The sequence below is a fragment of the Podarcis melisellensis genome (assembly GCF_964234715.1).
Source record: "Podarcis melisellensis genome assembly, chromosome: 11".
Taxonomy (NCBI): domain Eukaryota; kingdom Metazoa; phylum Chordata; class Lepidosauria; order Squamata; family Lacertidae; genus Podarcis; species Podarcis melisellensis.
In genome coordinates, this window is record NC_138543.1 from 14,205,958 (window position 1) to 14,233,478 (window position 27,521).

The 27,521-nt window shown below is 40.4% G+C and overlaps 1 protein-coding gene across 1 annotated transcript in view; it reads right to left on the reverse strand.

Annotated features, from left to right (window-relative positions):
• Positions 1 to 806: 806 nt before the first annotated feature.
• The window catches only part of SLC27A6 (solute carrier family 27 member 6), a 38,158-nt gene continuing 11,443 nt past the window's right edge, over positions 807 to 27,521 (reverse strand). The window contains exons 4-10 of the mRNA XM_081930602.1: positions 25,721 to 25,845; positions 20,821 to 21,015; positions 13,198 to 13,288; positions 7,990 to 8,188; positions 6,916 to 7,013; positions 4,428 to 4,558; positions 807 to 2,108 (exon numbers count right to left, since the gene is read on the reverse strand). Coding sequence (XP_081786728.1) covers positions 1,932 to 2,108; positions 4,428 to 4,558; positions 6,916 to 7,013; positions 7,990 to 8,188; positions 13,198 to 13,288; positions 20,821 to 21,015; positions 25,721 to 25,845 — 1,016 coding nt within the window. The 3' untranslated portion in view covers positions 807 to 1,931. The remainder of the gene's footprint in view (positions 2,109 to 4,427; positions 4,559 to 6,915; positions 7,014 to 7,989; positions 8,189 to 13,197; positions 13,289 to 20,820; positions 21,016 to 25,720; positions 25,846 to 27,521) is intronic.

Genomic DNA, 27,521 nt, shown 5'->3' on the forward strand with positions numbered 1-27,521 from the left:
AAGGTACAGAAAGTGGATCAGATAGCTAGTTTCTACAAGAATGGGATTGTGTGCCAGGTGGAGTGTCATGATGCATAGGAGGGAAATTTTTCAATCATTCGTTGTGCGCTGCCATGAGTCTGGCACAGAAGAATGGGACTTAAAAATGTATTAAAATAAATAAGAAGTATTGCTTTACAACTAGGAACACCTTCAAGCGAGGGCTGCTTTACAAATGGCAATTCTCTTAGGGGGAATGGTTTTGGTTTTTTTAATGAACACCTGTTGCGCACATGTAAAAAAGTTCTTGTGCAAGACATCTCCACAAAAGACATCTGCACAACCTTCTCGTATTATTGCAGACAAAGGTATTCTTCCTGTATATTTGCATAGGAAGAGAAATCAACATGTTATCTTTGTTTCATGCTCAAAAACAGAACACTAACAGCACAATCCTATGTGTGTCTAGTCTGAGGTAAGTACCTACAGGACTGCAATTTAATTTATTCAGTTTTTTGAAATAAAAGCATTCAGAAGAGTTCTGTACAGAAAGGGACTACCATCTGGTACTAAGTTTTTAAACAAAGAATACTACTGTGGTTCAGTGGCCATTAAGATTAGAAAACATTAAAATAAGGAGGATGTGAATAATTTCTGTTTCAGTAAAATAAATAATGTTGCAGTCCTGCGTGTCAGAAGTAATAGCACAATACTGAATATGTCTACTCGGAAGAATGTCCCACTGTATTCAGTAGTGGCTTGGCCCCAGGTGTACAGAATTGCAGCACTAATTATCACAGAGGTATGGTTTTTGCAGAGTTAACAAATCTTTTCAACTGTTTATTGTTTTTAAAAAATAAATGTTTATAGGCATAACTTGGATATATGGTAAGTTCCGTTCCAGACCACTGCAATAAAGCGAATATTGCAAAAAAAGGGAGTCACACTGTTATGTACTGAAGTTCTCACCCTGGGCCAGCAGGGGGATACTGTAGATAGTTCAGGTCCACATATGCAAATAAGGGATCAAAAGTGACATTCAGTGATTGGATAGTTACAGAAAATGGTTACTGTTGTGTTCTAGTGGAGCTCTATATAAGCAGGCTGGCTGAACCCTTCAGTTCAGTTCTGTTCTGGCCTGTGAATAAACAAGAGCTGTTTGAAGAATCGCTGTGTCGTCTGATATGTTCACCCACAACTTAACTTTTGTTTTGTTTCTCAGTGCATATGAGTGTTATGTTTACACTATTAAGCAAAGACTCCCTGGCTGCAGGGGCGGGAGGGGAAAAACCTGGCTCCAGCCCTGGCCAGCTCCATTCTCGAGAAGAGAGGCAATAGTAAGAAGGCCTCCTTTCCCTGGCTAGGCTTCTTGCAGCTGCACTGACATCCTCACAATGATAAATGTCTGTAAAGCACAATAAAGCACGGTGCAATAAAAAGAGGTATCCCTGTGTAGTTAGGAGGTGACCATTAGGAACAACGACCATCTACTGCTAATAGTGACCAGTTTTTGTCCAGCAGAGGGAGATTATACTATAAAATATGCAGCGTAAGACAGCGAAAGATAATTTCACTGTAGCTTTGTTATTCTCTCAATGTCATTTGTTTATGTTGACCATAAACAACATTTAATTAGGAGATATTTATATGAAAACTATAAAATACTGAACCAATGATAGTCTAAGGCTAGCCTTGGAGTAAATCTTACTGAATTCGATAGGACTTACTTCTGAGTAGACATGCCTAGGATTGCACTATAAGAGGTAGATTAGTATGCACTGATGGTCAAAACAGAGAAAGATTAATAAAGCATAATCCCTCCCTAATATTTACTGTAAAATTCAACAGTGTACATCTCTTCACCAGGAGACCATACAGAATATAGCTGACAAACATGTTTAAAGTTTTGTCTTGTCTTGTGCAGTAGCTTGTAAAATCCTTATTAATAAACACTAAAGTTTCACTTGTCCAGATAAGATTCTATCGTGCAGTTCTTTAGTTAATAAAACGTAAGACTTCTTACAACTGTCCAAAAAATATAGTGGGTCACTGATTTCAGATGGATTAAATCCTTCCTGGACCAGCTGAAATTTTTGTTGCTTGAAAGTTCCTGTGACTTCCATTACTTCCTAGAGGCAAAAGAGAAGATTTTTAGTTTGTTTACTGTAAACAAAACAGGCTCACCAAGAGATGTGTTTCATCTTCATTTGGGAGGGAGATGAATATCTTCAGAGTCTGAGGCTACCTTTGAATGACTCATGAAACCATGGTGCAGCATGATGAATCACAATGACCTTGGGTTGCTTATAAGGCCAAGAATCTGGGAGGTTTTGCCTCTGCTTTTAGTTATCCACAATTTGCCATATCCTCCAAACCTGGAATTCTGATTAACACCAACTGTAGTCAGTTTCCACAAACTAGTTCCATAACCCTCGGTTTGAATTTGACATGTCTGAAATTAACAGTTAATGTTAATGACATATATATTTTTAATGCCCCATGACTTTACAAACCAGAAGCAAAACTAAATGCTTCTTTAACTCCTGAGCCACAATGCTGGAGGAGAGAAAGGGAGCACATGATTGCAAGGTTTGTTCTTGCTCATGTACATCACAAGAAACCATGGTTTAACATGAAATGCAAAATGCAGGTTCATTAACTTGGTTCACACAAGAAGGAAATCCAAACTATGGCTTACTGAGACCACGTGAAAGTCTGAGCTATGAGTTGTAGTCAGTAACAAACCTTGACCACAGCTTGTGACTAGTGAGGAAATAAATCCTGGGAGGCTGCACATTTGAACTGTCTCGGTAAGCTATAGTTTGGCACATTGTGTTGTGTGAACTAACTTAATGTCAAGCATGGAGTTCTGAAGCTTGTGTATGGAATCTTTGAAGCAGAATTTATAAAAGTAGCTTTATAATGTACCCATATGCTTGATACAAAGGGTTTTAGCTGCCCACATAAATTTCCTCTGACTCATACAACTGTCACAGAAATCAAAGATAGAAAAGGCAGTGAGGCTCATCTCTATACTGACACGTGGCTTATTAATTCAATTTTTAAAAATCCTTTGCCCAACCAAAAGATGTTCTGCAAAAGCCAGTAAGGACAACTAGAAGAAGAAGAGTTTGGATTTGATATCCCGCCTTTCACTCCCTTTAAGGAGTCTCAAAGCGGCTAACATTCTCCTTTCCCTTCCTCCCCCACAACAGACACTCTGTGAGGTGAGTGGGGCTGAGAGACTTCAAAGAAGTGTGACTAGCCCAAGGTCACCCAGCAGCTGCATGTGGAGGAGCGGAGACGCGAACCACATTCCCCAGATTACGAGCCTGCCGTTCTTAACCACTACACCACACTGGCTCTCAAACTAGGTATATCTACCAAGGCATGTGGTCATATATAATTCCCCTGATCTTATTTTTCTGCTCTTTCTCTTTTTCCTGTTGCACTGTGTGAGGAAATACACAGAGATGCATTTGCTCAGTTCAAAAGCAATTCTTAACGGTCTTCCTATTAGAAGCACAGCAAAGCTAAAGTCTTGCAGGATTCAGTTCTTAGTATGTATCTTTCAGTCTCACCCAAGAGCAGCCTTTATTACCTCCCAGTACCCCTCCCTACCAGATATTGATGCAGGCAAGGACCCCCCCAGTTCCCCTGGCTCACAATATTCCTATTTACAAAATCCAGTTATGAAACGTGGTGGCCAACAGATGTAAGCTGAGACTGTATTTATTTTATGGATAGCCAACACAGTGCATTCCATACATTGTCGGATGACAACTCACTCCTCCCCATTGGCCATCCTGGCTGGGGTTGGTGGGAGTTGGAGTCCAACAACATCATCCAGAGGGCACCATGTTGGCCAGCCTTGACCCAACACTACAAACAACTGTCTAACTGACTTCACTTTTCAAAGGGTCACTAGCAACCTGGTGCCCCCCTCCAATGTTGCTGGAACTACTGACCATTGGCAATGCTGGCTGAGGCTGATGGGTATTTTAGGTCAAAGGATCTGGTGGGCACCAGCTGTGTGTGTGTGGGGGGGTGAGTCTGCTATTATGTAATTCCTAATATGCTCTGTTCTAGATGCGGAATCTCTGCATTCCAACATTATTTCTTTTCCCAGTTGAAATTTCATTTTGTTATTCCTGATTCATGTTTCTAATCCCACTAATCCCTTTATATTATCTTTCCTGGGGTACACAACTCTTTCCAATTTAGCATAATCTGTAGTTTTCATTAGTGTGCTATCTAATTCCAACTTGTTAATGGAAATGGTAAAGAGGACTAAATGTACAACTGATTTCTGAAATACCCATTAGGTAGCTTTCTCTGAAGTCATCACTTAGTGTTCAGTATGTGTGGCTTAGTAGATCGCTGAGCTGATTTCCTGCTAATGATTAAGAGGCTTGGAGACATGCCTACGGTGCTTTGTATATTATTACCTGGAGTCTTATAAAGAGTGGACAGGCATAGCTGGGCAGATACATCACCACATGTTGATAAAGTTGTTCCAGATCTAAAGACTTATTAGGCTTTAAGATGACAGAGGCCATTCCTGCTTTTCCTTCATAACCTGTAGCGGATTATTAATGTTATATTCATTAAAATTCAAAAATGCCCAGCTATCAAATGATATAGTCAGTGCTTCTGATATTACACCATAGTATTGCTTTTGGATAAATGAAGAAAACACCATAATAATTCATGGTTCTGGTCGCACATCACCCCCCTGTTTGTCTGAGCTTCTTTCCATAACTGTTTAAGCCCAGCTTCTGCTGGGGAGGGTGGGACATAAATAAATTTTATTATTATTATTAAACCAGAAAGTTGTATGGGTCACTTAAATCTGTGCTTGCTATAGTGAAGCATATCTGGTTCAGATTCCAAGCTAGCATCACAAGGACAGACTTGCGTTAATAGAGTGCACAGTCTGTTGTTTCTTTTTCCATAAGAGCCCTTCTAAATGCCTATTCTAGTTTTCAGTATTTGGAGCTAAAAAAATGCATTTTATATTAAATGGATGCTCCAGAGCTTGAGGAAGAAAAGGGAAAAAAATGAACAAGAATTGTTTTACTAATACTGCAGGGAGATGGTATTCTTGCTGGTGCATGGAATTTGTTTCCAAACATTTTAAATAGTTATGTGAGTGCTCCTATAGGAATAGTAAAGTTGAGAGCATTCAGGCTTCAGCAGTTGACACAGTGACTCCTACCCACGGGAAACAACTGGGGTTTCTCTATGGTATTTTCGATAGCTTACGGCAATGAGGCAACAGAGATGGCATTAAAGCGAAGGAGCATAAGACTTGATTGTGACTTCATAGGTTAGAGCTATGTGAATATCAGACCTGTAGCAAAGGCAGCAGTTAAGAAACTGTACTTCTCTTTCATTCTGTAGTGCTCTGTTAGATGCTTAGCATAAAACAATGCTAATTTCAAATGCAACTCCCCCCTCTGCAAAACTGTCATAATGATCCCAAATACATGTAGTGGTACCTCTGGATGTGAACGGGATCTGTTCTGGAGTCCCCTTCGCATCCTGAATAGAACGTAAGATGCAACTGCGCATGCAAGGGTCGCGTTTTGCTGTTTCCGCGCATACGTGTGATGTCATTTTGAGCGTCTGTGAATGCGACGAAACCCGGAAGTAATGCGCTCCGTTACTTCCGGGTCGCCACGGAGCATAACTTGAAAACGCTCAACCTGAAGCACATTTAACCCAAAGTATGACTGTATTGTAAGCTTCATTCATTTTAAGTTTTCTAGGCAAATATTTCCCCTGCTGATTAACAGAATTAAAAATCTGCAAATTACGGTAAGTTATTTACATTTTAGCTAGCTCTCTGTGTTGTTTAGTTTTTGTTTAGTTTTATGCATGCAACATTCAATGCATGTGTGAACATTTTCTTTCGTCCTCCATCCCAAAATAAGGCCATATCACAAACTACTTGAGGCTAAAATACTATATGCACATTTAATGTGGCTCACTTCTGAGTAAACATGCATACAGGATTGCATTGATAAAAACTGGTTTCCCGGCATAGGAAATTTTCTCTTTTGAAAATAGAAACAAAGCCTCTGTATGGAAGTCTGGCACACTTAGGAGGCAATATGAACCTCATTGGAGCATAGTCACCAGCACATCATATACAGACCTATTACTGATGCTGGCCAGGGTGGAAGGTGGGATGGCTGGAAAAATGCTGTTTTGCTGCTACATGATGACAGCAATGGTGAAGCTGCATCCCCAAATGCCCCATTTCCATTTAGAGGAGTTCCACTTTGGGGTTTTCCTTATTGGTGGGTCAGCCTCACTGTCAGTGAAACCCCTTTGGCAGATCTAGGTGGGTTCGGTTGAGGAATGTGTACACCTCGTCAAAAAACCCTCCAGCAGAGCTGACTGGGAATTTAGATAAGTGTCACTTCTCTGGATCATATCGTAAGCTTGTTTGTTACACATTGATGTAAGGTAAAAGTGAAGGGACCCCTGACCATTAGGTCCAGTCGTGACCGACTCTGGGGTTGCGGCGCTCATCTCGCTTTATTGGCCGAGGGAGCCAGTGTACAGCTTCCAAGTCATGTGGCCAGCATGGCTAAGCCGCTTCTGGAGAACCAGAGCAGCGCACGGAAACGCCGTTTACCTTCCCGCCGGAGTGGTACCTATTTATCTACTTGCACTTTGGCGTGCTTTCGAACTGCTAGGTTGGCAGGAGCAGGGCCCAAGCAACGGGAGCTCACCCCGTTGCAAGGATTCGAACCGCCAACCTTCTGATCGGCAAGTCCTAGGCTCTGTGGTTTAACCCACTTTCAAATTTCATTATTTACTTCATTTTTTAAAAAGCTTCCTTCCTAACGAATATCCCTTCAATATTAGCAGATGCCATTTGCATCGACACTATTTACGAAGTAAAATGCGGAATATTTTCCTTACCTTGTACAGAAACCCCATACACGTTGGCTTCCTGTATGAAATCCAACATACCGATGACATCAGAAACCTCGGTAGTGGCAACGTTTTCCCCTTTCCATCTAAAATGAAAAGTGTGCAGCTAAATATGCATGGTACCTCATGATAGCTTGCAATTCTGCTTTTTTAATTTTAACTATGCAGAAAAATACCACGCTTGCATTTCTTTTAAGGACTGTTCCCTGCAAAACAGGAATATTGCACTTCATTTGGGATTTTGACAGTATCTGCTCATTACTGATAAACTATGATTTATCATCACTTCCAGGCATATGCACTCCCTTCTAATTGGAAACAGATGGGGGGGGGATTGAGAGCTGAGCATTCATGTTCAAACCCTAAACTGTGGTTAATAACTATGGATTATTGAAATAAATTTTGCTTATTTTTTAAAAAAGTTGGCTTGTTTCAGTAAACCATAGTTTCCTGGCCCACAATTGATCTGGTCCAGACATAATGCTTAACTGTAGTTAGCTAAAAATGGAAGTGAAAGCTTACAATCTCCCAGAGAAGGAGAGAGAATGAGTCTGTGGGATGGCGGCTTGCCCAGGCTTTTGTGAAAGTAACAAAAAAACCACAGTTGTAGCCAATGTCAGCCCTACTCAAAGTAAACCCATTGAAATCAAAGGACAAGTTATTTTTTAATTGTTCTACACTGAGTAGGACAAATACCACCATTTATCATTACCAATACACCTTTTGACTTCAATATCTTGAGGAATTAAACTTACAAAGGTTAGCTGTGAATTTAATTGTTAGAAAAATCAACCTGTAAACTTAAAGCAAAGCATATTATTAGAGCATACAGGTAGTGTAGTAGGCAAATATATTCCCTGCTTCTTACGATTAGCTATTTCCAAGGATTTTTATTTTTAGGTAAAATATTCCCCCCGCTCAGTGAAAATGTTTGTAGTCAGATGTAGGGTGCACTGGGCATAGAACAAAAGTAAGTGTAAGCAGAACTATCTGTACACACACACACACACACACACACACACACACACACTGAGATGGTTTAAGTTTTAATAGTAGCTGTACCTGAATGTATCTCCTGTCCTGTCCCAAAAATAAAGGAAGTTATCTTGATCTTGAAATATCAGGTCCCCTGTATTGAAATAAAAATCTTCCTTCTTAAACACGCCACACAGTAATTTCTTTTCTGTGTCTCTCTTATTTCCAGCATAGCCAAAGAATGGATTCTTTGAGTGTACTTTGGATATTAAGAGGCCAGGCTCACCTGCGTGTAAAATTGTGGAGAAGAAGACAGATGAAAGTTAGCTCGGCACAATCTGTAATTATTTACCAAGCTGTCTAAAGCTATTAAAAGGACAGAAGGCCTCTTGAGTATCATAGCAAAAAGTGTTTGTGTGTATGCGAGTTTCTCTTGCATTGCCTCTCTTGTCAATCCAAAGTGATCACAAAATGCTGACCAAAGAAGCATGTTGGTTCACTCTAAAAGAAAACATAAAGGCAGCTTTATTCTAAATTATTATACTATGGGCAAGCAGGTTTAAGAAAGTATTAAACGAAGTGATTCATAAGGACCAAGCAGGCTTTCTCCCTGGCAGACATCTATTTGACAACACAAGAAACATCATTGACATTTTGGAATTTTTACAGACTAACTCAAATACAAGAGCGGTGTTGATCTTTATTGATGCGGAGAAAGCCTTTGACAACATTTCTTGGATGTTTATGAAGAAAAATTTGGAAAGGATGGGAGTAGGGCGGGGGTTTGAAAATGGAATAGAAGCAATTTATTCAGAACAAAAAGCTAAATTGATAGTAAACAACGTGGTGACAGAGGAGTTCAAAATTGAAAAAGGGACACGACAGGGGTGCCCTCTATCTCCTCTGCTGTTTATTTCAGTCCTGGAGGTGCTATTGAACATGATTAGAAATGACCGGTTGGCACAGGGAATTGTGGTCGGAGAGAAACAATATAAACTGAAAGCATTTGCAGATGACTTGGTATTAACATTACAGGAGCCAGCCTCTAGTACTAAAAGAGCGTTAGAATTAATTTCAGACTTTGGTCGGGTGGCGGGATTCAAGCTGAATAAACAAAAAACTAAAGTTTTAGCAAAAAACTTGACAACTACTGAAATAGAGGAGTTCAGAAAAGAAACAGAACTAAATGTGGTTAAAAAAGTAAAGTACTTAGGGGTGTACCTGACCTCCAAAAATTTGAATTTGTTTAAGGACAATTATGAGAAATGTTGGTCAGAGATCAAGAGAGACTTGGAAACATGGTCAAGACTGAAACTTTCCTTGTTGGGCAGAATAGCTGCTATAAAGATGAATGTATTGCCGAAAATGCTATTTTTGTTTCAAGCCCTCCAGATCGTGGATAAGGTGGAATGTTTTGGAAAATGGCAGAGGGATATATCTAAATTTGTCTGGCAGGGCAAAAAGCCCCGAATAAAGTTTAAAATACTAACAGATGCGAAAGAAAGAGGGGGGTTTGCCCTGCCGGACTTGAAGTTATATTATGAATCTGCAGCCCTCTGCTGGTTGAAGGATTGGATTTTGTTGGAGAACACCGATGTCCTTGACCTGGAGGGATTTGATAATGCTTTTGGGTGGCATGCATATTTGTGGTATGACAAGGTTAAAGTTCATAAATTGTTCAAAAACCATATTGTCAGAAGGGCAATTTTTATGGTCTGGTCAAAATATAAAGACTTATTGGAGAGTAAAACTCCGAGGTGGCTCTCACCGATGGAGGCCAAAGCACGTAAAAGACTCAATATGGAGGCCCACTGGCCTAAATATTGGGAAATAATTGAAAAAATTGGAGATAAATGGAGGTTGCAGAGTATGGAAAAGTTAAAAAACAAGGTGCGAGATTGGTTGCATTATGCCCAAATTCAGGAAGTTTTTAAAGCGGACAAAAAAGTGGGTTTTCAGGAGGAAAAATCGAAACTAGAGACAGAGTTGCTTGAGCCAAAATCTAAGCTAATTTCGAGAATGTACAACTTGCTGCTTAAATGGAATACACAGGATGAGATTGTTAAATCCTCCATGATAAAGTGGGCGCAGGACTTGGGGCATAACATTATGTTTGAAGACTGGGAAAGGTTATGGAACACCGGAATGAAATTCACGGCATGTACTGCCTTGAAGGAAAATATTATGAAAATGACATACCGGTGGTACATGACCCCAGTCAAGCTTGCAAAGATATATCACCTGTCTGATAATAAATGTTGGAAATGTAAAGAAGAGGAAGGGACATTTCTACACCTCTGGTGGACCTGCCCGAAGGTGAAGGCCTTCTGGGAGATGATACATAATGAACTAAAAAAGGTGCTTAGATTCACCGTACCCAAGAAACCGGAGGCCTTCCTCCTGGGCATGGTAGACCAGAGGGTGGCCAAGAAAGATAGAACTTTCTTTATGTACGCTACTATAGCAGCAAGGATCTTGATGGCAAAGCACTGGAAGACACAAAACCTACCCACACTGGAAGAATGGCAGACGCAGCTGATGGACTATATGGAACTGGCTGAAATGACTGGCAGAATTCGAGACTCGGGAGAAGAAGAAACGGAGGAAGTCTGGGGAAAATTTAAGGACTATTTGAAAAAGCATTATAAGTTGTATGAATGTTAAAAAATGCTCCTTTCTAGGAAAGTACAGCTTCAGTATCGGTAAATTTTTGAATTGGTAAATAAGGCACAACAAGACAGAAGTGGTGTAATGAAATAATTTTATTGTGTTGAAACTAAAAATTAATGGATTTGGATTGAAATGTTTAGAGACCAGATATCACGATAAAATGGAAGATATATTATTATGTTTAAAATAAGTCAACAAATTGCTGAGGTTTTGGATTTACAGAGAATGCAGTGATCGGAAGATGGGGGGAGTCCATTAGATTTATGGAAATATGTATTTGCAATTTGAATGTTGAATATTACAAACCTAATAAAAATTATATTAAAAATAAATAAATAAATAAATTATTATACTATGGCCATGATAAATCAAAAGCAGACTGTAGTCAGCATACAAACTCAAGACTTCTCAAGAAGGAAAATATGATGCCACCCATGTACAGAATCCAACTGGACTAGAAGTTAAATCTCACTTTAACACTGGTGATGGGATAACATTCTCCACCAGACCAGAGTGCCACAGACTAACTTCGGGAGCAGAGAGAATGCTATTTTGGAGGACTCTGGGAGAATGGTTCTGTCACCTGGCATTTAACAACTGAAGCAGGTGCTTCGTTCTGCCTACTGGTAGGGCAGGCCATGCCAGAACTTTCACATCCAGATGTTCTGCAATTTGATAACTATGTCTCTGATACATTTGGGCCAAAAAAAGGGGGGGGGGATATTTGGAGAGAAGTAGAACTTAAGAGGGACTGCTTATCTCTAAGCCAATGTGGTTTTAAGGCCGCATTTGGGTTGAAAAAATAATAATTTTGGGCCATTTAGAAAAACTGAAGGCTCTTTCCACATACAGGAGTTTGAACCTCGACATTTCAACACCCAAATTTCAGGGCCTGTGCATTATGCATGCTACCTTGGTCTTCACATACCTGAGTATGCACTTGCAGTGGTTATTTTTTTTGGGGGGGGGGGAGGAAATAGGACAGAGTGTATATTATAGACATGGATTTCCCAAGATCAGGTTGCGTATATTAAGCAAAATCAACACACGAAAGGGAAATTCCAATCTAGCCAAAAAAAACCAGTCTAGTTTTTCTAGCAAAAATGTCAAGTGGAAGCTTTAGGAGATTGCTTTCCTGTGGCCTCATTATTTTCCTTAAATATGGATTAAAGAAGAAATAACAAAGAATCCCAAATAAACTGAAACAATATGAGCTATAAGCTTGTTAGAATAAAATAATTGTAAATATGTAAATAACATACAAATAAAGAGAAACAAAATTGTTTCACAATCTGGCCACCAGATGACAGCAGTGGCTTGGCGTTATTTGATCCTTAGCTATGCATTTTAAAATTTTGGAGACTTTTCTAGCAAGTACAATAGCAAGTATGAATAAAGAGTAAGGCTTTATATCAGAGCAACTGTTAAGAATTTGCATCGCTGACAGCATGGAAACTGTGACAGGCTGGGCAAAGTACTCAACACTAGGGTCTCATAAGCACATTCAGTTGTGATGCCATCTTCGCTGGAAGTAAACTCATGTAACACAGTGGTTGTAATATAACTGAGTTACACATGGACTCCACTAATGCTTTTCTAGTTTATTAAGTTCAACAAGCAACGTGACCAAAACATTTTACCAGAACTCCACAGTGTTTTTCTGATATTTCAAATCTGTCAATTTCTGTCTCCTTGTGCTACGAAGCAGGACTTTTTCCGTCTCCTTGTGCTACGGAGCAGTATTTTTCCATCTATAAGACGCCCCCATGTATAAGACCCCCACCTATTTTTGGGGACTCAATTTTAAGAAGATGAGGGGAGATGGCCCAAAGTTGGCCCTCCATGCAGCTGTGGGCAGAAAACACTCCCTAGACTGTTTCCCACACACAGCGGCATCGGGTGGAAGTTGTGATCCTGTCAACTGGCTAGTTGGCGAGTGCGCCACTTCTCCCCCCCCCCCCATTGCCACTATCCATGTATAGGACAACCTCAGTTTTTTGACATGATTTTTGAGTCAAAAAACCTCGTCTAATACACGGAAAAATAGGGTACAGAGGTGCCTCGGGTTACAGACGCTTCAGGTTACACACGCTTCAGGTTACAGACTTCACTAACCCAGAAATAGTTAGCGGGTTAAGAACTTTGCTTCAGGATGAGAATAGAAATTGTTCTCTGGCGGCGCGGCAGCAGCAGGAGGCCCCATTAGCCAAAGTGGTGCTTCAGGTTAAAAACAGTTCCAGGTTAAGAACGGACCTCCGGAACGAATTAAGTACTTAACCCAAGGTACCACTGTATATAATTGTGTTGTAATGTCTATGTGCATCTCTGTGTACAAACATGCCCTACACCTTTAGCAAAATCTGCCTTATAATATTTAGGTTTTTCTCAGCAATCCTTAAAAATTCAAGCTAAGATTCTCAGCATCCTGAATGATACAGCTTGGTCCAGGGATTCACAGTACAACAATGGCCAAGGTGGTTTCTCTCGATACGACTACGGAACAGTGACTATGCCTGTTAAGAAACTGCAGTCCTATTAAAGTTTGTGTTCTTGTTTTCATTTCAATTAGGCATCCAATACCTCTGGAGTATCTATTGCCATCAAAATTCAGGATAAAATCCTTACCTTTCTTAACCCTTTCACACCATCCGTGTTTGTTTCTGATTGGCTCTCCTTTTTGCAAATCATACTTGATTAAGTCGAAAGGGAAAAAGAGCTTAAAGTAGAAAGAAAAAATGGGCTCAGTAATGTTTAGACAGTGACATCTTGTGGCAACATTCAATAATGTACATTAAATGAGTTGTGTGATCTACTTAATGATTGTACATACCTAAAAGTAAGCTTTTATAAAGATGCAGCAAATACAATTTAATTGTAATATTCATATTGTAAACTAATCAGAGTGCTTTTGTTATTGTCTGTATATTTGTAAATAAATAAACATGGGGAATATGTAAAACCTTGGGCAATAATGCTGTAAAATGAAGTAATTTCATATACCACTTTCAAAAGTTCTAATGTGCTTACCAAGTTATACAAAATGCATTTCAAAACTTTCTCAAATGTCAGATTGTGAAATTCAAAAAATGTTAGAGGTAAATCAGGGGTGGGAAACCTGTGAGCCTTCAAACATTGCTGAACTACAAACCCGATCATTAGATCATAGCTGTCAACTTTTCCCTTTTCTTGTGAGGAATCCTATTCGGAATAAGGGAATTTCCCTTAAAAAAGGGAAACGTTGACAGCTATGCAATTAGACATGCTGGTTCAGTCTGATAAAGAGTTCAACAACATCTGGAGTGCTGCAGATTAGTCACCCCTGGAGTAAAGGAATAGATAAAATTGTGGGAGTCAAAATATAGATTCACTAGCTATAGAAAGCTGCATTCTCATGTTACATTTGCATGTGTTTCTAGACAACAAAGTGAAGAGGCTCTTCAGAATATTACAAATTATAAATAGTCAATGAGTCAAAGTATTCCTTCAATGACCACCTGTTGGCTTGCTTCCCTTCTAGCTCAACAGGAAGGCCACTTTCAACCTACACAATTACATACACTATGAAAAGGGAGTCACCTTACAGTATCAATGACATACAATAAGATACATATGAGTAAGTTTCAGATATAACATGCAACTTTGGATCCATGTTAATTTGCAGAATATATCGAAAAATGTCCTGTTTCACAACTCATGCTCGATTAAAACAAAACTAAATAAAAAAATGTTCTTCCATTTGCAGAAGAGGATGTGTATTTTCCCCCTCACAAATGGAATCCTAACAACTGTTACAGAACTTCCCTCTCATAAAGGTAAAGGTAAAGGGACCCCTGACCATTAGGTCCAGTCACGGACGACTCTGGGGTTGTGGCGCTCATCTCGCTTTACTGGCCAAGAGAGCCGGCGTTTGTCTGCAGACAGCTTCCAGGTCATGTGGCCAGCATGACAAAGCCGCTTCTGGCAAACCAGAGCAGCACACGGAAATGCCGTTTACCTTCCCGGTGAAGCGGTACCTATTTATCTACTTGCACTTTGACGTGCTTTCGAACTCCTAGGTTGGCAGGAGCAGGGACCAAGCAACAGGAGCTCACCCCGTCGCAGGGATTCGAAGCACTGACCTTCTGATCGGCAAGCCCTAGGTTCTGTGGTTTAGACCCGCGTCCCTCAAGAGTTACATAAATTATGTTAAATAAAATGATCTTGTCATGAATCTTTTTTTCTTTTTCACAATGAAAATCCAGTTAGGAATCAAGCTTCAGGAACATGTTTCAGATAACACAAAACTGTAGGATCACAGACATAAAACATGCTTTTCCAGATGTAAAAGCATAAACATTTCCTAATTGTTTTGCTGTTACTAAGTGGAAAAGTACCCCCCGCACAACACTGAAAACTTTTGGCTACCCACTTCCATTTAATAGTTGCTGTCCAGAAAGTTGAAGCTTGTACTTCGTTATCCAACACCATCAAAAGAGGTTCTTCTGTGGTTGTGTGTGTGTGTGGAGGATCAAATGGAGAACAGCTTGGATAACACTTTAACAACTGTAACTCATCATGGCCTTCAGATGCTAGCACCACATTTTTTAAAAAAACTGAAGCTGAAGTCAATTCCTCCACAGCCAGACCCTCTTTCACCAGTGTCAGAACAGGGAAGAAGAGGATTGTTATCAAGGAAATTATATCTTCCAACCAACAGCACACAGCAGCTTGAGCGCTGAACAAATGTAGTTCTCCTGAAGCGGATATACCATCTGGGAAAAGACACCTGGAGTCTCTCATTGGATTTTCCCATTAACAAGGCTTTGAAGAATGACCTACTTGATATCTTTGAATACAGCGAGTTACTGGACTGGTTGGCATGTAGTGCTAAGGTAAACCATGGCTTAGAGTAGGGGTGGGAAATCTCTGCCCAGAGAGTCAAGATCAGACCACCAGGGGTTCAATTTAGCCCACAAGGCCATTTCTCCTAAAACATGCCTACTTGCCCATTAGCTGACATCACTGGTGATATCAGTTGATTGGCAGGAGGACAAATTCTGCATTGATTATGCACAGCTTGTTTTGGTTTATAGTTTACAGTTTGCCTCCAACCTCCAAGAGGCCAGCCCTTTAGATATTTGAAGATGGCTATCATAATGCCTCTTGGTCTCCCCTTTTCTAGATGCAGCCCTTTTGTATAAGGCTTGGTTCTAAGACCCGTTATTATCTTGGTAGCCCAGGCTGGAAAGGGGTTAGTTCAACCCCCGGTTTGCTAGTAAAACTGAATTGCTGTGTCGTAAAATATGATGCAGGTCCAAAAAGTGTGTCACCAACATGAAAAGTTTGGAAAGCTCTGCCCATCTGAACAAAATAATTTAACATTTCTTTAAGCTGAAAAACTAACATTTTGGAAACAATGTAAATAAAAAAGGAAAAGAACTTTTTCTTGCATTATCCACAGGATGAGGTAAAACTGCATTGTTTTATTTGGTTGAAATATAATACTTATTAGAAACTCAAGAAGCTCAAGACCCAAATGATACAGCTGTCACTGAAGTCTTTTAAGTAACCCCTGCTACTAATAATGTTCAACAGACAACAAAATCAAATAACTAATATTTTAATTCATAGAAAGCCTCAGCTGGCATAAATTAATACTCCCAGATGGGAACTGACTAACCCACTAATTGAAAAACTAAGGAAATAATTATTCCTGTTTCTGCTTTAGTTGACGGGAAAAGGAAATGTAGCATGACTAAACTATGCTACCAGGATATTTGAAGAAAAGCAGAAGAGTTGCGCCACTGGCCTTGGGAAAGAGAAATGTTTATTCTTGGGCCCAATTTTTCTCAATTTCTGGTGTTCTGGTGCTCATCTAACCAAAACTGCACCATCTATAAACAATAGGAGGGTTACGAAGCAGCATGGTAAACATCTAGAAAGTATGTATTCACTCAGAAGTAAGGCCCCCGTTGAGATCATGGGAACACACTCCCAGGTTAGTGGATTTAGAATAGCAGCTGAAGGGGAGAATGTCTCAAAACCAGTCTAATGCAAACTGAGCATGCTCAGTGGCCACTGAATGATGACTAACTGGGGCGGAGGGCAAATGGAAAACTAGAGCAGAGAGAAAGAATGGAATGGAGTAGACAGCAGCACTCCACACTGCAACATTTCATTGTAGATCTCACTTGTGTTTTCACAGTACACAGGAACTGTTGTTGTTGTTGTTGTTGTTTAGTCGTTTAGCCGTGTCCGGCTCTTCATGACCCCATGGACCAGAGCACGCCAGGCACTTCTGTCTTCCACTGCCACCCACAGATTGGTCAAACTCGGGCTGGTAGCTTCGAGAACACTATCCAACCATCTCGTCCTCTGTCGTCCCCTTCTCCTTGTGCCCTCCATCTTTCCCAATATCAGGGTCTTTTCCACGGAGTCTTCTCTTCCCCTTCATGGATCACTGCCTTGCCATGGCGAAGCGGCTTGAATAACTCAGAGAAGCTATGAAGTATGCCGAGCAGGAAACCCAAGATGAACAGGTCATAGTGGAGAGTTTTGACCAAATGTGATCCACCTGGAGGAGGAACCGGCAAGCCACTCCAGTATCCCTGCCAAGAAAACTCCATGGACAAAGACACAGGAACTACTATAGTTTAAAGCCACAGCCATTTCTGTGGTTTGGAACAGATGAGCTCCCTTAAGACCAAACTGGTTAAGGTAGGTCAAAGGGTTCTGGAGCGACATACACACAGAACTAAAAATAATGTTAAAGGTAAATTTCCCTAAAAAACCAGAAGCGTTTCTTTTGGGTATTACTGGCATTGACATTCCCAAGGGCATGAGAAAATTCTTTTTATACACAACGGCGGCTGCGAGAGTGCTCATTGCGACATATTGGAAAAATGACCAACTCCCTACCAGAGTCGAATGGTTACTCAAATTGACAGAATACGCAGAATTAGCCTCCCTTTTGGAAATAATCAGAGATAAACCCAGACAAGAGTTCATTCTAGAATGGGATAATTTCAAAAATTATTTGAAAAATAGCTGTAACTTAAACACGGTAGTTGCCTTTGAATGATTTCTGTAAGTAATATATACAATGGAAAATGATATTGAAATAGAAAAGAGAATTTTTATAAATTAATAATTACAAATCAAAGCAAAATGTTTAATATAAAGGAAACATGGAGAGGACAGGTCATGGGTTTGTGTAGACAGCACATAGTTAAAATTGCATGTATCATTTGTGATATTTTTATTGGATTGATGATAGTGAAGATAACTAGGTGTTGTATATATATGGAAAATGAATAATAAAGCTTGAATAAAGACTGGAAAAAAGACTAAACTGGTTAACTTATATCAAGAGAAAGAGCAATACATTAATTTAATGTGAGGGGGGAAATATTGCTTCTTTTTTAAGAATGTAGAGAATTTAAATATTATGAATAATGTATGAGTTCTTATTTCAGCAAAAGTCTGGCAGCCTTATAAACTCTCAAGATTATTTTTTTTAAATCACAAAAATACAGACGTTTTAGAAGTGATCTTGCACGTACTGGATTTAACGGGAATGAGTTGTCAACAATATGAGTTGGCTGCTACAATCCTTAGTTCAGAAATAATCTATTTCACTATTTAGCTTGTAATGCAATGTACAGGACTCTTCAGTACAAGTAAAAAATCACTGAACAAGCATGATTGTCCAGAATGCAGACTTCTCAAATTTCATTGTCAAGCTCTTAGACCATGTTTCTCAAGCCCTGCAATTACTTATCCCTTTTGGACTTACAAAGCTTGTCACTTACTACACAACAATACCCATTAACTGGGAAGAGATCCAAAATGAAAACTAGATGAGTAACTGTTCAAAAGACTTGTAGCACTCAAGGAAGTCAAGACACTCAGAATGCTGAGCATGTTGCTGATTCAATCGGTATCTTCTTTTCAATTCCTTTGTGAGAAGGGGGAACGCACAAAAAGTACTAAGAGCCTTCCATTGGCCCAACATCCTTTGAGTGTGCAGTCTTTCTTGCTTCACAAAAATGAGACACTTTGTAAAAGAGGCCCCAGGAACTTTAATCCTTATGTTTTATCCACAACTAAAGTCATTCCAATATTAAGCCATTTCAGGGTGTATAAAAATCAATATGTTCAATGAAAGACTCTTTGATTATATGATTGCTCCCTTTGAATGGAAGCAGGGGTCTAATTTTCTTCAATTCCTGCTTCCCTTTGCAACTCCCTGTTGTTGTTGTTGTTTAGTCGTTTAGTCATGTCCGACTCTTCGTGACCCCATGGACCAGAGCACGCCAGGCACTTCTGTCTTCCGCTGCCTCCCACAGTTTAGTCAAACTCATGCTGGTAGCTTCGAGAACACTGTCCAACCATCTTGTCCTCTGTCGTCCCCTTCTCCTTGTGCCCTCCATATTTCCCAGGGTCTTTTCCAGGGAGTCTTATCTTCTCATGAGGTGGCCAAAGTATTGGAGTCTCAGCTTCAGGATCTGTCCTTCCAGTGAGCACTCAGGGCTGATTTCCTTCAGAATGGATAGGTTTGATCTTCTTTCAGTCCATGGGACTCTCAAGAGTCTCCTCCAGCACCATAACTCAAAAGCATCAATTCTTCGGCGATCAGCCTTCTTTATGGTCCAGCTCTAACTTCCATACATCACTATTGGGAAAACCATAGCTTTAACTATACGGACCTTCCCTGTGCAGTCCCACAAATCTGCTCCAGAGTTTGGGGAAACCCTCCAAAACAGTATGGTGAAATGAGAACTGAACAGGAAATGGGAGGAAATCATCTCCTTGTTTTCATAGAAACATCTGCTGGACCAAGGAACCTTCTGTTAATGGATTCAGACTTCTCATAGTTAATTTTTAACTCATCAGGGCAAGGTTGTGTCACCCACCTTAGATAGCTTCTCCAGAAGAATACCATAGGTGATGGAATCAAATGTTGCTGAGAGTTCAAGGAGAAGCAAGATAGTATGTTGTGTGAGGGAGGGAATATTGACTTCAACATGTGATGTTATTTCTCGTTTGGTTGGCAATGCAAAATGACCATTCACTGGCCACCATCTGAATGATAGATGGTGGGAACACCCACCCATTGGTATTATTACCTTAGCTTTTTGTTCTGATACTGTTGTACTTTCCACTTCACTGCTGGGAGTGCAGAGGATTAAAACTATGGTACATTGGCATCGGTCCGGGCATAGTAGCTGTTAGCACAGCAGAACCACATTATTGCTCTGTTAGTCATGATCACACAAAAATAAGTGGATTTTTGAAAGAGTTTTACAATGAGTTGTTGTAAGTTGGGGTTGTTTACTGCTTGCTATGCTAATGCATGCACTGACAACTCTCTGTTCTTAGTATTCATACATCAACACAAAGGGAGCTTTCTATACACTGATCTAAATGTATCCCTATCCCACAGGAGTCATGCTACTGGAGGGTTTCATTTTATTAAAGCTAAATGACAGCAAGCCCTGAGAAGAATTTCAGTGATTTATGAGCAGAATCCCAGTTGCCTACAGACATGGACAAAGTATTCAGTGATCCCCAAACCAAGTTTTTCAGTGAAGCATCACTAGCAAACATTTTTTTAAAAAATCCACCTCCCCAAAAAAGGAATTTAGAAAGGGAAGGGGAGTAAATATTTAGATCTGTTTCATGGTTAAAATCATAAAGCAAAGATTCAAACAACTGCATATATCATAGGTAAAGGTAAAGGGACCCCTGACCATTAGGTCCAGTCGCTGACAACTCTGGGGTTGCAGCACTCATCTCGCTTTACTGGCCGAGGGAGCCGGCGTACAGCTTCCGGGTCATGTGGCCAGCATGACTAAGCCGCTTCTGGCAAACCAGAGCAGCGCATGGAAACGCTGTTTACCTTCCTGTTTACCTATTTATCTACTTGCACTTTGACGTGTTTTCAGGGACCAAGCAATGGGAGCTCACCCCGTCGTAGGGATTTGAACCGCAGACCTTCTGATCGGGAAGCCCTAGGCTCTGAGGTTTAACCCACTGCGACACCCACGTCCCTGCATATATCATATCTGACCAAAATAACACAATTAATAACTAGATTATGGATTTAGGGCTTGATAGAGAGCTAGGTTTAAAGCTTGATTTTGTATGAACAGCAGCTTCCCACCGAGTGATTCAGATTCTGAAGTTGCTATAAAAAGTTGCTGCTGTGCTATAAGAGTCATGTTAATCTGGCATTCCTTCACACAGTATATCCATGTAAATAGTCACCTTATAAAAGAAATTAGTTCGACCCACAGATCCAATTTTGCCCGTGTGATTCATGAAGCAAATGTTTCCTTCCGTTGCACCATAAAATTCACATATCTTGATGTCACCAAATCGGTGTAAAAATTCCTTCCAGATATCTGTTCTTACTCCGTTCCCAACTGCTAGGCGAACTTTGTGATTCCTCTCTCCCTCTTTCTGAAAGACATTTTAAAAACACACATAGACATCCTTAAGATGAACCCATCACATTTTAACCTACAGCAGATTCCAAGCTCGCATTTAAAAAGAAAATTAAAATCCAGCCCCCGTCTTGAGTTTCTCTACAGATCATAAACCAGCTGCAGTGTGACCCTTCATAAAAATCACAACCAATTCCTTGGAGGGCGGTCCTGGTATGGGATGGCTCCTTGTAGAGTTGGAAGGGACCCAAAGGTCATCTAATCTAACCCCCTGCAATGCAGGAATCACAACTAAATCATCTATGATGGATGGCCATCCAACCTCTGCTTAAAAACATCAAACGAAGGAGAGTCTCCCACCTTCTAAGGGAGTCCATTCTATCACCCTATACCTAAGGCTAGAGGCAGACAATAGGAGTATATATGTGTGTGTGTGTGTGTGTGTGTGTGTGTGTGTGTGCATTTGTGTGTGTTGAAGTTAGTATGGTGAAAACACCATTCACAATGCTATGTACAGTCATACCTTGTGTTACGTTAGGTTGATGTTGTGTCTTTTCGGCTTGTGAACACGGCAAACCTGGAAGTGTATACTTCTGGGTTTCGCCGCGCCCGCATGCGCAGAAGCGTTCTATGCGCTTCGCACATGCGCAGAAGTGCTCTATCACGCTCTGCACTTGCACAGAAGCACCAGTCTAGTTGTGGACTTTTCGGGGTTTGAATGACACCCCGGAACAGATCGTGTCCGCAACTAGAGGTACCACTATATACTTATTCCGCTTTTTAGTTTCTCAGGTTTTTATAGTGTTTGAGAACCTGCAAAAACTCTTGGATTAGAGATGATATCAAGACCAAAAAGAAGTATATATACATCACTAACAATGTAACCTCTGTTTGAACCACAATCAGTTCTTAGGAACAGCCTATATGTTTATGTAGTTAACAACTCATCAACATTTTTAATGTGGTTTTTTTATCTGCAGAATTTACACTGCATTTGGCTATGACAAATGGCCATAAGTGACAACCAGCTTTTGCATTTTTAATCATCACCACCCCAACCTAGCTAGTTAGCTTTAAATAAGGGCTTATCCACATTTACCTTTTGCTGCACTCTTTCCAGGCACAGGTTCACGCTTTAACGCTCTTGCTTTCTTTTCTTTTTTGGCCTGAGCTCTCCCTGTGAAAACCCACTCTTTAAAGCTGAATAGGAGCAAACGTCAATTTGGGTTTTCTGCGGATTGACCTTTGCTCCGATTGAACTTTAAACAGCCAGGCAAAAAGGAAGTGTACACATGCCCTAAGTCCCGCTGTGAGCAATGAGATTATAGTTAGTTGTTTCATTGGTTTCAATAAAGATTTATGCTGCAATTCTAAACACGCTTACATGGCAGAATGACACTTATATGGCAGAAAGCCCTGTAGAGAACAATCAGACTTGTTTTTATGCAGACTGTGCAAAGAATTGCATTCCTAGCCACAATTCCCTTTAGCTGGATCAGGGCAACCATTTTTAAAATGTGCAGAAAAGTCATTTAAATCATGTTGCTTTTTTGTTTATGCTGCTTATTTTCCTCCAAGCAGTCAACTAAAATAGACTTGATTTGAGCACCTACCTTCAAAGGAATCTGATTCCTTGCTAATTTCAAATTGGCATGTCATCTGCACCACTGCAGCTAGCCTTTGCTGAGGTCACTGAATTCTCTGTTATTGAAATGCAAATCCTGGTAACACCAGACTAAAAACAACAACAAAGACTTTTATTGTGACCTTTTTGTTCAGTGATGAAAAAAGACCAGTAGAGAAACCCGCTCAATTCAGACTGAATGGTTTATTCATACCCCTACAGAAACCGAAACTCTCTAGTAGCTAGTTTGATATGCAGGTAAACTCTGTTTCCATTTATCCTTTTCATTAACAAAAGAAAGCTTTGTTTATTGTAGATATCCCACACAAGGAGACAGATTAATTCAAAGCTGCTATGGCATTGTTTGCAACCTTAATGGTTTGCAAAAGCACAGTTGCTGTCACAAGTCCGTGCAAAGTAACTAAACCAATTCAACACATCTCAAGGCAGAAAATACTTTTGAGGCGACAGCCAGGGCCAGGGGCCAGCATTTGGGATTAAGAATGTAGAGTAAGGAAACAGACCTCTAGAGGCAAGTGCAAAGTTGCAAACACTGGAAATACCCTGAGGACATCATGGAAACCTTATACAAATCTGAGAGCTATTAAGTGAGCTTAACAAGAGTTAAGCAAGTTATACATAAATATCATATCAATCAACTTTAGAAACTTTTTTTTAGAGCAGCTTGGTTTTATTGTTTATGTGAATGCACTGTTACTGCAGTAGTTTGTCATTATTACTTTCACCCTAATATCCCATGGTGGGTTACAACAATTAAAATACACTATTAGACCAATTGTATGCTTTGGGCAAGATTCATCTAAAGCAGGGGTCAGCAAACTTTTTCAGCAGAGGGCCGGTCCACAGTCCCTCAGACCTTGTGGGGGGGGGCACACTATATTTTGGAAAAAAAATTAATGAACGAATTCCTATGCCCCACAAATAACCCAGAGATACATTTTAAATAAAAGCTCACATTCTACTCATGTAAAAACACCCGATTCCCAGACCGTCCGGGGGCCGGATTGAGAAGGTGATTGGGCCACATCCACATAGTTTGCCTACCCATGATCTAAAGAACACCGTCAGCGGGAAGCCCTGCACTCGGACTTCCACTTGTGCAATGAGGCTTTCTCCCTCTCATGTGTGCCCCCTGGAATTGGCTCAGGGGGGAGAACCCTCAGACCAGCATGTGGGGAACGGGGGGGGGGGCTGTTGTTCCATCTGGCAACTAATAGGCTTGCGTAGACAGAACATTTGTAATAGCATGACGTTGAATTCTATCTACCTTCGTTGTTTTAAATTATACTAGTTTCTTTCTTTCTACTCTGTTAGCTGCCTTGGCAACATAATGTTGAAAGTGTGGGATGTGTTGTGTAAATAAATAAATAACACAACATATTGTTGTTCTTTCTCCTTCAGCAGTTATGATGGCCCTAATAAGAGGGAGGCAGCTATTACAAACACAAACACACACACACACACACACACACAAAAGAAAACTGGCCTTGAACCAAAGCTTTAGCACTCCCAACGAGACCTTGTTTTATTTTCTCCACAAACCACATCTCTTCAATCTGTCAATTGCTATTCTCAGTTCTACACTGAAAAATATACAACCTAAATCAGGCAGGACTCATACCAGGATGTCAACAATCCAATCTAATCCACATCTTTCTGAATATAATAGCATAGTAAAAAGAATGGGAACCTACTGATGCTGATTAACACTAGGTGCACATAAGGAATTTGTCTGGCTGGAGTGGCTGCGCCTTCAAATATTTTTTTGCAATTCTTCATCTGTGATATGAATTTGTAGGTGCTATTACACATTTATATAGGACAGTGGTGAGAACCAACAATTTATATTTCTCTTGCTTTGAACTTCCCTATTGTTCTCTCTTGATTTATCTTTTACAGATTTATCTTCTTAAGTTTTTACTTACTTACTTACTTCTTAGATTTATAAACCCCTCTACATTAACAGATCTCAGAGGAATTTTTTTGTTTTGACTATGGCAGACCAACACGGCTACCTATCTGTAACTAGATCTCAGAGCCGTTCACAATATAAGATGACAGACAACACATTTTTCGGATGTTTGTGCATGACATGGCAGTAATGCTGTCAGTGCCAATACAGGCATTTCCATAAGTAACTAAGGAATTGCCATTTTGTGAGGAAGTTGTGGAGCCAGAAACTAACCATGAGAAGTCTGAATCACTCTGCTTAAATATTGGCCCCAAAGTGCAAATGCATATCATGCATGTCATGGAGACTGCATCTAACTCTGCTTTCACGTGTAATGTCTTTTTCCGTGTATAACAAAACCCCATGTATAAGACGACCCCTATTTTTGGGAGTCCAAAATTAAGAAATTTTAAAATTAAGGAAGTTGTTGAGCTTTTGGGAGGAAATCACAAAAACAGTTGTTGAGCTTCTTTTGTAATTTTGCTGAGCTGTTTTTCGATGACCAACCCCTTGCCAACTGTTCCCTGCTACCAACAAGGCTCCAGCCCTCGTTTATTTACCATATTAACCCAAGTATAAGACAACCACCAATTTATCACTAAATTTTTATAAAAAGGTTGTCTTATACATGGAAAAATACTGTCCTTTAGAAGCAGGTAGATTTCTTTTAGAAGCAAGGAGGCAGGCTATCCTTTCAAAGAGATGCTTGCCTCATAATATATTTGGCTGGGATCCTTGGCTCAAGAGAGATTTATGCATGCTTAGCATGACTGAAATTCTTGCAGCACCCATTTTTCCTTACTAAAAAATATGTTGACTATCTTGCAATCTTGGGGACAATTCCAACGCTGTTTACCCAGGCTAGATACCCAGATAGCAGGAGTGTTCTAACTCATTCAAAATTGTTAAAGTAAATCGCAACCATTAATGGAAGTCAGAGCTTTGTGCTCTGAGGTTTTCTGCCGCATATGTTTTAAGCATAGTTTTAATAATTTCATGATGGTATCTGACTGTGTTTTGTATTGTTTAAAATTGTCTTTCGTAAACTGCTCTAGGGTCTCATTAGTTGAAGAGTGGGATATAGATAAAACTAACATATAAATATATTATTTTAATTGGACTTACCACAGGCTGCTTGCAAAGGTAACGACACAGTTCCCCAATGTATTGAATAACTGTAATGTTGTACTTTTTGCAATCAGTCCAGAACTGGCTAGCTGAAAACTTCTTTCTTAAAACGCATGTCGCACCTTGGGGGGAAAAAAACAAAACCACAGTTTCAGGATTAACGTTTGGCTGACACTATGCACAATACCTACTGGATAATCTTATTTAGGTCTAACATCCTTAAGAACAGATTTGAATTTAATTGATACACACTTGGTTTAATTTAAAAAACAATCTATGTACATGTTGCAATACATTGGGGCAGGGAACCTCAAAGTCTTGGGGGCAGAAAGCAGATCCCCATACCTCTCTGCCTGGCCCTCGGACTCTCCTCAGGCCACACCTCTTAGTGTCTCTGCTTTGCACACTATTTTTGAATGATGGGAATGGGTCTTTGAACTCTGATCATGTGTCCTGCTTGTCTGGATGGATGACAGTGGGGTGAAAGATTGTGTATAAAAACTAGGCTCCTGTAGAAAGGTAAAGTTGACATTTGTTGCCTCACCCACTTTCGCCTCTTTCTCCACCTACCACTGGTATGTGGCCTCAAACGGCTTAGAAGGGACTATGGCCTCAGGCTGAGATGGACCCCACCCCTAAAACACACTGTGCCCTTGCATGAAGGCTGAACTGGGCCCAGTGACTCCGTTCTGTTGCCAGAGCAGAAGTGTGTTAGTCTGTTGTAGCAACAGATTTATTATGGCACAAGCCTCTTCAAACACTTAATTGGATGCATAAACAATAAATCTATCCTTCTCTTGGGTGTTTTCACACTGCTGGCAGGCCACGATTGGGGCCGGTCCTTGATATCAGAGGAGCAGGGTGAACTGGGCTGTGCATTTTGAGCCTTTTATGGTTGGTGGGTTGCATCTCAGGAGCTGACAGTGCTAGCTAGGCCTGTGCACAGCACCCTGTCCCCCACAACCAGATTGATCACCATGCCTGAACAACATGTTCCATGTGCCCTTGAGGTAATTGATTCTACCACAACATTTATAATGCTAAATATCCCTTAAACTAGGATAGGCTACCCTACTGGCATGGCCAGATCCAATAAATAATAATAATAATAATAATAATAATAATAATAATAATAATAATAATAATAATATATTATTTATACCCTGCCCATCTGGCTGGGTTGCTCCAGCCACTCTGGGCAGCTCCCAACAGAATATTATTATTAATAATAAAAAGCGATAAAACATCAAACTTTAAAAACGTCCCTAAAAAGGCTGCCTTCAGATGTCTTCTAAAAGTCAGGTACTTGCATATTTCCTTGACAAATGATGGGAGGGTGTTCCACAGGGCGGGCACCACTACTGAGAAGGCCCTCTCCCTGGTTCCCTGCAGTCTCACTTCTCGCAGTGAAGGAAACTGCCAGAAGGCCCTCAGAGCTGGACCCCAGTGTTTGGGCTGAATGATGGGGGTGGAGATGCTCCTTCAGGTATACTGTGCTCCCAGGCTGCGCTCCTGGTCCTTCAGGGGCACAGTTACCCCGTTCAGGAACTAGGGACAGGCAGACTGCAACCATGCAAAACGTATTTCTGATCTTAGCAGTTATATATCAAGCTGTGCTCAGGGCCAGGCCATATTGCCTGATGCCCTTCTGGGAAGTACTGGTAAATTTCCCTTTAGGTGAAAATGCCTGTTTACACAGAAACGTGCAGAATGCTAAATGAACCCAGAAGGGATGTTTAATTTGTTTGCTGCTCCTTACAGTTTGGATGCCCTGCTTATCCAACCGCACCAAAACTGA